The sequence below is a fragment of the Stegodyphus dumicola genome, chromosome 3 (assembly GCF_044657685.1).
Source record: "Stegodyphus dumicola isolate Sdum_Otavi_A_Nest chromosome 3, ASM4465768v1".
NCBI classification, from domain to species: domain Eukaryota; kingdom Metazoa; phylum Arthropoda; class Arachnida; order Araneae; family Eresidae; genus Stegodyphus; species Stegodyphus dumicola.
Window position 1 is genome coordinate 121,367,902 of NC_140770.1, and position 12,369 is coordinate 121,380,270.

General features: G+C 31.6%; 1 protein-coding gene across 1 annotated transcript in view; it reads left to right on the forward strand.

Annotated features, from left to right (window-relative positions):
* LOC118181744 (small G protein signaling modulator 1-like) overlaps positions 1–12,369 on the forward strand; it is a 226,869-nt gene that overhangs the window by 207,625 nt on the left and 6,875 nt on the right. Inside the window, exons 23-24 of the mRNA XM_085813251.1 lie at positions 6,191–6,287; positions 10,157–10,324. Of these exons, the coding sequence (XP_085669377.1) occupies positions 6,191–6,287; positions 10,157–10,324 (265 nt within the window). The remainder of the gene's footprint in view (positions 1–6,190; positions 6,288–10,156; positions 10,325–12,369) is intronic.

A 12,369-nucleotide genomic window follows, 5' to 3' on the forward strand; every position in this document is an offset into this window, starting at 1 on the left:
GAAATAGTAACAGATCAGTTGTTACCATTTCAGATGATGTTTCAGAAATATTAACAGATTTTTAAACCTGACACCACATAATTTGGGTGCATGAAGATTAGTATTTAGATGAATTTATGTACCATACATAAATTCATCTAAATACTTAGTTGTCTTGCACAGCTGTGTATTGTTTTTTATTGTGCCATTTTGCCAAACCCCAGAATCTTTCAGTGTTTTGAGTGTGCATGCTAGTTTCTGGATGTACAAAATTATGTTATTGAATAACTTTGAAATTTTTAAATCCTGCAGTTCATAATTCATTAGTTTTGTAGGCCTTCCAAGAATAAAAAACAGTTATAGATAAAAAAATTAAATAGATGAAAAATTTCATCTATTTAATTTAGAACACTGGAATATGGAGAATTAATTGGAGTTAACATGAAACCAAAGAGAAGACCTTATTGAGTGGGTTGTGTCATCAAGTTTATCCATTATTGGTGCTAAATCATACTGTTTAGTGACAATTCTGATTTGTTGAAATAGTCGATGGCAAAATATGTAAGTACCAAAACTACTAAATAATAAAGTTTGGAATTCTATTTCTTTCACTTAGAAAAACCCACTATGAAAATAACTGTAGTATATATAATTAGTTATTAGATCATATATATGTAGTAGAATGCAGGGGGGTTGAATCCATAATGAACAGCTAGAATTTTGATGCGTAGAATAGTAAAATGCCAATCCACAATGAATCAGAAATTCGGCAGTCAAGTTAGATTTAATTCAATTTTTATTTCAGTAATCATGTCGCGGCCACAAACAAGTTGGCATATTAAATGTGCCTATTCCAAAAAGTTTACATTTTAGATAAATTTGCTATAAGATAGAAGGAGCAGACAGACTGCAGTCCAGCTAGGCCAATGCATAGAAAGGAAATGCGTTATGTTCAGGGTAAAATCTTAATTCGGACCGAGTTTAGTTTTGGTTCTCAATGCATTTTTATTAGATAGTTAATTTTGCTATAAAATTACTGTTGGCTGTTTTAGTTCCATTTACATCATCAGAATTATTATGACATGGATTAGTCTCGAAATGACGCAGTGTAAACAGAAGTTACTATTTTTAGAATAGAGAAGGGAAATTAATTTACACTGCTAATTAAATCTTTTACATATTCTTTAGAATATCCAAATAAAAAAATTCTTTTTCCATGACTGTTTTAAATAGATGTATGGCACAAATTATGAATGTAAAAACTTATGAATGTATGTAATGTAAAAAGTGTGATTCTATTCCAAGTAGATACAACTTATAAATGTATCTACTTGGAATAGGAAACAAAGTGTGATAGCAGTAAATTTTCTAAATTTAGGATCAAGTAAAAAAGCTAAATCTAAAGTATCATATCTTTATGTAAGACAGATTAAAAATGTAACAGATACTTTGAGAAGATAATGTCATTTTGATTGCAAATTTAAATGAACTGAATGATCATTATCAAATACCTGCATTAAAATTATTGAGAGTATTTTAAATACAGTTTTAAGATGAAGAATGGAACTTGAAATATGCTATTTGATAAAAATTTAGTTTTAGGGAAAAAATGAAATATCTAAAATTTTTAGTGCAACAAATCTGTGAAACTGATCAGAAAGTATCTGCTTCTAACAAAATGTTTGCACCAAAAAACATTCTTAATAAATAAGACACAATAACCCGCCGAATAAATACTAATTCAGAAGTCCAACAATAAAAATCAGAGTTATATTTTCAAAATTTTCACAGGACTAGTTTCAATGATTTTACCGAACCACCACCCTCAGCAGCAAAACTGCAAATGAACAACATAGGAAATAATAATTAGATAAGATAAGAAAGCCTGGACAAGAATAAGCAAGTGGTGCCATCTGTTGGTGAAACCAAAACTAAAACATAATTTCTTTAAAGGCCGAAGGCAACGATGGATTGGAATTAGGATCGTTAAGTAGAACAGAAAGATTTTTTTGAATAGGAAATGCCTCTAGAAAATCCAGTTCTCCAATGGAAGATGTTTTTTGAATAATTTTGTCAGCAGAAAAATTGAAAGTGTGATTTTCGGACCAACAATGTTGAGCAACAGAAGACTTCTGTGTTTCCTTTTTTCTAACATATGCCTCATGTTCCTTGATGCGAAATTTTAAAGCTCTCCTAGTTTGGCCAATGTAAATCAAACCACACTGGCAAGGAATCCTATAAATACCCCAAGAATTCATATCCTGAATGGGGTCCTTGAGTATTGAACTCTGAATTTTATTGATGGGAGAATAAACCCGAAAAATACATTTCTGCAAAATATGTGCAACTTTATAGCTAATTGATGGAAAGAAGAGAATGACAATAGAATTTTTATAATCTCCTAAAACAAGAGTGTGCCTTTTTGTGTGTTGAAATGAGAATTTTTTAACTGCTTGATTAATAATGTTGGGTGAAAAGCCCCTGTTAATAGCTATTGCTTTTAAATAATTTAGTTCTTCATCAAGGGCTAGTTTGGAGGAGCAAACTTGAAGAGCACGGAAAACATAAGAATAAAATGAAGCTAACTTTTGTTTAGTCAGATGACATGATTTAAAGTGTGGTGGAAGGCAAACCGATGAAGGTTTACGGTAAACCGTAGTACTGAAGTTGGATGTGTTACGTGTGACCAGAATGCCGAGAAAAGGAAGAGAATTGCAAGTCTCAAGTTCAAAAGTGAACTGAATAGCGGGATCAATAGAATTCATTGTTGAAAGAACTTTATTTAAATCATCTTTATTACCTTCAAACAAGGTAAAAGTATCGTCTACGTAGCGGAACCATGCCGGGAAGTTTAAAGTTTCAAACAATTTTGATTCATAATAATGCATGTAGATATCAGCCAGGATGGGACTGAGGGGGCTTCCCATGGCTAATCCCTCAGTTTGCTTGTAATATTTATTTTGGAAAACAAAATGTGTTTGTTTCAAACAGAGTTTAGTGAGAGAAATTAGCTCATCAATTTCAATGCAAGAGAAATGAAATTCGCAAAGTCTGGTTTCTAGACATCTTAATGCACCCTCCACTGGAACATTGGTGAATAATGATTTTACATCAAAAGAAACCATGAGTAAATTTCTAGGAGAAATGTTTTTAACCTTTTTTACAAACTCTATTGAATTTTTTATGGTATAAATGTTATTGTCTAATAGAGTTGAAAATCTAGAAACTAAATATTTAGCTAAGGGATACGAGGCAGTACCTAAATTTGATACAATAGGGCAGAAAAGAATACCACTTTTATGAATTTTGGGAAGAGCATATAATCTGGCACAATTCGTAATAGATGGGATCAGCGAATGTTTTAAGTTGCTTGAAATGATTTGTGAAGATTTGATCGCAGTTTTTATTTTTGACAAGTCCGAAGGTGAAGGATCTTTAGGGATCAAATTATATGGTCCTTCATTTAAGAGTTTAGTGACACCATCGATGTAAGTGTTCTTATCCATGACAACTATCTGGCCACCTTTGTCGGCCTTTGAAATGATAATATCCGGGTTAGAATGAAATTTGCGCATTGTAGCTCTTTCTATCGCAGTTAGATTTGGTTTCAAAGGTTTATTTTTGAATTTCACATTATGAACGATAAGATGCCTAATCATTTCTTTCTGTGAATCTGAAAATTCATTGTTGAAAGTTCTTTCAACAATGAATTCTATTGATCCTGCTATTCAGTTCACTTTTGAACTTGAGACTCGCAATTCTCTTCCGTTTCTCGACATTCTGGTCACACCTAACACATCCAACTTCAGTACTACGGTTTACCGTAAACCTTCATCGGTTTGCCTTCCACCACACTTTAAATCAGGTCATCCGACTAAACAAAAGTTAGCTTAATTTTGTTCCTATGTTTTCCATGCTCTTCAAGTTTGCTCCTCCAAATTAGCCCTTAATGAAGAACTAAATTATTTAAAAGCAATAGTTATTGACAGGGGCTTTTCACCCAACATTATTAATCAAGCAGTTAAAAAATTCTCATCTCAACACACAAAAAGGCACGCTCTTGTTTTAGGAGATTATAAAAATTCTATTGTCATTCCCTTCTTTCCATCAATTAGCTATAAAGTTGCACATATTTTGTAGAAATTTAACTTTTGGGTTGTTTATTCTCCCATCAATATAATTCTGAGTTCAATACTCAAGGACCCCATTCCGGATATGAATTCTTGGGGTATTTATAGGATTCCTTGCCAGTGTGGTTTGATTTAGATTGGCCAAACTAGGTGAACCTTAAAATTTCGGTGTCAAGGAACATGAGGCATATGTTAGAAAAAAGGAAACACAGAAGTCTTCTGTTGCTTAACATTGTTGGTCCAAAAATCACACTTTCAATTTTTCTGCTGACAAAATTATTCAAAAAACATCTTCCATTGGAGAACTGGATTTTCTAGAGGCATTTCACATTCAAAAAAATCTTTCTGTTCTACTTAACGATCCTAATTCCAATCCATCGTTGCCTTCGGCCTTTAAAGAAATTATGTTTTAGTTCTGGTTTCACCATCAGATGGCGCCACTTGCTTATTCTTGTCCAGGCTTTCTTATCTTATCTAATCATTATTTCCTATCTTGCTCATTTGCGGTTTTGCAGCTGAGGATGGTGGTTCAGTAAAACCATCGAAACTAGTCCTGTGAAAATTTTGAAAATATAATGCTGATTTTTGTTGTTCGACTTCTGAATTAGTATTCTTAATAAAGTTAGGGGGAACAGGAAAGCAATATCTCTGGTGTAGATAGTAATTAATCATCACCCAAATTTATGATTTTCTGCCAACGTTTTGGTTGTTTTTCAAAGCCTTTGCCCCAGGTGGTGGTTGCTAGTCAAAAAACAGATCAACCTCATTTCAGATGTTCTGTGCCGAATGGAAGGTAGCACCAGCCAAGATGCAACTGCAGGTGTAAAAAAGTGTAGAAGTCCAAAGAAGCAATGTTGGAGCTATGTGGTAGCTGTAGCAAAAGATCCCATTTGAGTCCGTACAGAGTCCTACCACTACAATACCACCAGATACAAAGCATGATCTTTTTTTTAGTCAAATTTCACTTTGTGATGCTACCAACAGGCTCGCCGGGTGCAGCACATTTTTTACCTGTGTTGTTGCAGTAAATCCACTTTCTATCACAAGTGATGATCTGGTTCAAAATTTTGTCCTTGCATTGATATTTGAGCAGATTAGGGCAGGTTCAACACGCCTGTCATTATCTGCTTGAGTCAGCTCATGTGGCACACCACGATTGAACTTGTGTGTGAAGTTTATGCGATGCATAGTGCAGCTAATGGACATGGCATTAATGTCTAATTCCTTAGGAAGCTCTCGAGTGATTGCATACTGATCTTCTTCCACAAGTTCTTGCAGGGGGGCTCATCAACATCATTAGATTGGCCAGAACGCTCTGCTTCTTGAATGTCATAGTCCTTGTTTTTGAACTTTTAGTTCCAAACCTTCACGGTCTCACATGATACAACATTAGTACCTAAAGCTGTATACATTACGTAGCTGACTTTTTGCAGTATAACTGGAAGTAATTGATGATTCTAATCTGGTAGCATGATAGTTCCATTTCAGACACCTTGTACTTAATGATAACTATATTTTTGTATGAATTTTACAACAAAGTATCTAAAGCAAGTCTATTTCTTTCAAATGCCAAGAATCGTTTGACAAAATGTGATAAAACACGCCAACATGAACTGTTTGTGAAGATGATATTTGTGGTGGTAGGAATCTTTCATTAAAACCATTTAATAATGCAAGGAGAACAATTAAAAAATTCTAAAGTTTTAAAACAAACTAGACTATCAAAATGATGTCTAAAAAAATATTTTTATGTCTCTTTAAGTGATTTTTTTAACCTTATTTTCTCTTTGTTTTCTTTTTTTCTGTATAAAATTAGCAAAAAGAAACTAATTGTTTTTGCATACTTCCATTGATTTGTTTTTATTTATTCCTATCTTTTTTAGTCTGAATGTTATAAACTTTCCTCTTATGATCTGAAATTCACAAAACTGTAAAATCCATACAACTTCTTATTCAAAGTTATGTGGTTTATAGTGAATTTTAGTATTGAGTTTATATTTTCTGCTATTTTATAAGAAAATTTATCATGGAGCTGTGTTATTGAATATTATCATAGTGTTTTCTCCTCCCACTATTTTTAGATCTTGGATGCTGAAATGTTTGACTTGATGCACCAAAATGGGGATTACACACATTTTTACTTCTGTTACAGATGGTTCTTGCTTGATTTCAAAAGAGGCAAGTTTAAATAGTTTCTGTGCTGTTTAAAATGCTGAATGTAATATGTTTTTGCAGTTTCCAATTATTATGGCAGTAAAAGAAATAGAATATTAGGTAATTGGAGAAATTCATTGTTTTAGGAACGTAAAAAATACTCAAAGAATTGCACCCCCCCCCTACACACACACAAAAAAAAAAAAAAAAGACATTGAGAAATTTTAGCATTATACAGCAGTTTAGGTTCTAGATATATTGTTATTTTTAATAGTAGTACAGTCAAAAGTCGTTAATCCGGACTCGTCGGGACTTTGGCGATTCCGGAATATAGATCATCAGTTTAAATCTGATAAGATGGCATGCAAAAATTATAAAATTAAAAATATGAAACCGTAATTAATGAAATAAAGAGCAATTATGATCTAAAGGGTATCAAAATTTACAAAAAGAAAAAGCTAAATATTTATTTGTTTACTTTATTAAACATATCTTTCAATGTAAGTTGTTTAATTTGCTTCGTTTCATGTGATAATACTTTCTCTTTAATTCTATTAAACATAATTCCTTGTTTAGTTACAAAGTTCCGCTGTTCAAGTCCTATAATTGCTGTGTCGAGAATACCGACTAATTTGTCAATCGAAATTTTTTCGTTTTCAATAACCTCCAAGTCACTTTCTTCACTATCGGAAGCGAATTATAATGATGAGGAACTTGATTTAAATCATGTCAAAGACCGAGTACATCGAGATGAAATACTACATTTAGTAAAGAATTATAAGCCAAATAAAATAAAAACATCTGCCCTGAAGATAAGGATAGTGCTGACAGATCAACTTCCAATTCATTGTGCGCTGTGTCGTTTCCCACCCCCCGCAGGGCAGCGTGAAATTGATAAGCATATTTTGGAATGATTAGATAATCAAAAGATGTACCTTTATCCATTTTTTGCAGCAATTCCATTTTCTGTTTAATGGACTTCGAAACATACTTTCGCTTTGTAGATCCTTTACATATTAGGGTATATATATCGGAAATTCTATTTGACATAATCGAAAGTTCAAGCTTACTTTTATAAAATTGCTCTAACAGTCTGCAAAAAATAATAAGCCAGATCCAATTCGAAGATTAAGGAACAACGCAATCTGCAACATTAACTGAAATAGATAATTAGATAATTTTAGCTTATACATTATACATTAAACGCGCATGCGTAAACGTATTATGCGCATGCGCACATGTATATTCGCAGCCGTAAAGGTCTTACGTGCACTCGTAAACACCTATGCGCATGCGCGAACGCGACACATGCGCAGAAAGTTTTTAGCTTTGAGGTCCGGATTATAGATCATTCCGGATTATGGGTTTCCGAATTAACGACTTTTGACTGTAATATATCTGAAATTTAAGACTTATTTAATTATTAGATTTAGATTTTTAGCATTTTGTTTTATATTCTTTTGTACAGTTTTGCTCTGTATGGTTGTATTAGTTCTATTGTTTATTTTTCTCACTGTCATATTTTCTGTCATGTAGTTAGTTCTCTTGTGTAATTGTTGCTTATTTAATATCATAATATAAAAAACCCCATGGATAGCATTTAATTATATATGAGGCGTATTCAAAGGTACAATTTTGTTTGGCAGCTTGTTTAACATGAAAGATTTTGCTATAAATCATACTTGTATGATTTTTTTTTAAATTATCAGGATTTAAATGACATATTTTTTCACTTCAAAATTACTTGAAATGTTTGAAAATTTTTAAATGCTTAAAAAGACTTAAATCCTTCTGAATGTGAAATATGGTATGTTGTTTATTTTTTAACAGTAGGGAATGCATTAACTACCTAATATCCACCGTTGAATTTGCTTAATTTCTGGATAATAATCCATTCTGATTTCATAATGAACAAATTACCAAAGTTTATGATAAATTACCAAAGTTAATTTACCAAAGTTTATGATAATTTCCTGAAGCTACTGATGATGGTTGTTGATAAAAAAAATTTTGAAAATTGTCATTTCACAAATATCAAGAACTCTTTTACATCAAGATGTCAAAAATTGATTGAACTATCTAAGACTGGACTTTTCCAGGATTTTAGAAGAGATCTGTGAGGGAGATTAAAAAAAAAAAAAAAAAAAGTTAAAACTTTTTTCTAACTTTTTCACTCTAAAATATTGGGAAGACAATGAATTTTGGATAATATTATTACGGGTGATGTTATACAGCAGGCATATTTCTTATAACTTCAGAATCCAAATGTCGATTAAAGGAAGGCATTATGGATGGTTGGAATAAAAAATTTTGACATGCTGTTGTAGCTAATGTACATGTGCAGTGTTTTGGGGCTGAAATGCGATTTTTATCTTGAGGAAAATGATAAACTCTGAAATATGCCATGAGAACTTTAACTTTGTTAAGCAATTTAAAATGAGATGTGCTAAGTTACTGCCTTAGGGTGTAATATTGCTTCATACAATGCTTGCATACACTCCACTGGTCATTGTTAAGTAAAAAAAATGTATCATTCTTCCTGTAGCTAACACATGGTCCCAAATAACTTATTTTTTCTGCATTTGAAGATGTTCCTTGCCAAGTAATATTTCTGTGACAAAGAAATGAAAAGTGAAATGCAACATTAGCTGAAGTGGCAAGCAGGAAATTTCTGTGCAAGAAGGATGAAAATTTGATGCAATATTACAGCCAATGCCTCTATGCTGTCAATTATAGTGTCAATATGCAAAAAATAGTGTAGAAAATGGAAAATGTAATAGAACTGAGTGTTTTTAAAAACTACATCCCTTTTTATAAAAATAAATTTCTGAATAAGCTACTTTGCTATACAGTACAGTGCTGTGTAATTTTTCTGTTTTATAACTGAAAATATATTTTATAATTGCTATGATAATTATTTTATGCATAATATTTTTCTTACATTAATATTTGCTTTAAATATATAAGTCTGGAATATATAATAAATAAGAATAAAATATTATAATAATAATAATAAGGGGTGAGAATTTCAATTTTCTATTCATGATAGCTAGCTTACATTTCTAAGGAAACTTAAGTAATAGAGCAGTCTTAAAATCTTATTATTATTTAAATAGAGAGCTTTTTACATGTTTTTCAGCATCTATGTGTATGTGTTTTGACGAACTTTGCATCAAATTGGTATAATTTTGTGATTTAGGATAGTTTTAATAAATAAAATGTAGCTAAAGTTTATTAAATATTCTAGTTCAAGAAAATTTGCTGTTCTTTTTACTGTGCAATAAATTTTGTACATCTATGCATATGATTCAATAAGTAGTAACAACAAAATTGCAAATTTTTCCAAAGGTAAATTTTATAATCACAAAGTGAAAATAATTCATATAATTTAAATTTATTTTTAAAATGTGTAACATTCATAAATAAACAATCCTTTTGTTGGCATTTTGCACACCAGTTTTTGGCTGTACCAAGATTAGTGCTTAAAATTGTACTCTAAATTTTTGAAGACTTACTTTTAAATTGGTCTTCCTTTAAGTAGGAAACCAATATGATAATGTCCCAGTTCATTATTTGAAGTTATATGATGTAACACATGTGTTTGTAAATAAATACTTATACTACCAGTACCTAACTGGATGACTGCTGAACACTGGCAATTGAACCTGTGTTTGGATTTCCACAAAGAGACTTACATTATAGGTGTTTTCTTGGGAGTTTTTTTCCCATGTGCAAAGTGAATGTGAACCAATTTTGTTTAAAAAATCTTCCATAAAGTACCCCTTCCCTTAGGCAGATAGCCCTCATATATTTTTCCATATTTAACTAAACAAACAGACATGAAATTCAGTAATCTAATCTGCAATATGCTTATGTTTTTCATCCCAATTTAGAACTATTATATGATGACGTGTTCAGTGTTTGGGAAACTATTTGGTCTGCCAAGCATGTTGCATCAAGCCATTTTGTCCTGTTCATTGCACTTGCTATGGTAGAGTATTACAGAGATATTATTCTGGAAAATAATATGGACTTCACTGATATTATAAAGTTCTTTAATGGTAAGTATATAGTTTTTTTTTTTTTTAATTTAAGTATAATTTCCAATTTTTTGTAATTGATTTGTCTTATATTATGTCAAATTCTTTTGCTTTTCCTCGGTTAATCTTTCGAGCTTCCTTTAAATTATACTTCAATACAGCTGTCCAGGAATAGACATTCATGGGACCAATGTCTTTTGCCCATTATCAGAAAGTATCCTTTAAACAAGAGTGTGCTAGTCTCTTACCTGGATCCAGAAATTCAGAAACTGCCTATTAACAAGTAGTATCAGCTAAAGTAGGATGTCTATTGATGGAAGTTCAAAGGACTATATTTTTATTCTTCATTCTTACCAAAAGATGTTTATTACATCATTATCACTATGATTTATATATTTTGTTCAAAGAGAGAAATCTGTGGATTTTTTTTGTTAAAAGTGTAATTATAACATTAGGAATGAAGTTCTTCTATCCCTAATAATAATTAGTTTGTCACTATTTTCCCAGTTTTTCTTAATTTTTTTCCAGTTTAATTGATGAATAAGATTTCTTCAAGCTCATCAGTTACCAGTTTATGAAATACTATTAAGTACTATTTATAATTTTGTTTAATTACCTGTCACTGATTATTTTATTTCATATTTTTTCACTCTTTGATCTTACTCAATAAGTAGTGTTATTTATTTTTTATATATATAGGAAAATATTTAAGCAGAGTGACATGAAGAATACCTTACTTTTGAAAAAGAGTGTCTCTCAATATTTCTAAATGTTAAAGTTGAATTTTGCAAATTTTTGAAGATTTGTGTATTGATTAATCTCACTTGTCTGACAGTAACATCAGATCAAGTCGATAAATTTTGGTGTGACCAACAGACATGTTTGTGCCTGAGCTTGGCTTAAGCCTTGGGCATCTTTTGCCTTGGGCATCTTTGGTACAAGTTTGCCCAACACCATCCCAGTTTGGAGGTATAATATCCCCAGGGCACAGATCTGAGGATCTTCCACCTCTCATCCTTTTCCACCTTCGTCTCAAAAGATGTTTTGACTCAACAATGTTGTAAGTGTCCCCAAGCCACAAATTTACTACACACTTATAAACATCCATGCCATATTTGGGATTTGAACTCAGGCCCAAGGCTGTCATCGCTGACTTCCCTGTAACTATGCTGATAGGGTAGCAAATAAGTATATGATATATGCTGTTAAATTATTGTTATTGTTTAATGTAGTTCAATAACATATATATTATAGTACAGTTCATATCAAAATATAAGGAACCTCTTCCAATTTTGTATGTTTGTATTTGTCAGTCTATGATCTTATGATAGTCTCTTAATCAGTATATGTGACAGTTCCTTTGATTTCTTTCTCACATTTATGCTAAATAAAATAGCAAAGAAGACATAAATGATCTTTAATTACATAAAAAATTCTACACATAATCTTTAATTACATAAAAAATCATATGCAGGTATTAAGACACAATAACACGCCGAATAAATACTAATTCAGAAGTCAAACAACAAAAATCAGCGTTAATTTGCAAAATTTTCACAGGACTAGTTTCGATGGTTTTATGATGAACAATGAACAAGATAGGAATTCATTCCTATCTTGTTCATTTGCGGTTTTGCAGCTGAAGATGATGGTTCGGTAAAACCATCGAAACTAGTCCTGTGAAAATTTTGCAAATTAACGCTGATTTTTGTTGTTTGACTTCTGAATTAGTATATGCAGGTATGTCAGATGAGCATGAAAGAAACAGAAAAAGAATCACATTATCTCCCCTCCCCCCCCCAAAGAAGAACAATTCAATGTCCAGGAAATTTAAAGGTAATAGCAGATACTGTCATGAAAATGTAGGAAACTTGTTGAAAAATTAAATCTTGGCTAACTTCCTGTTATTAGGGAATTAGCCACTGTTGCACATGTTTAATTTTACAACACATGTCTGCATAACAATTTGTCTGCAAAGAAAAATGGCTCTTAAAGTTATAAGATCGAGGTCTGTTATGAACATAAACTTGTAAAGATTCTTTTATTGATTTACATCTTTTTGTTGT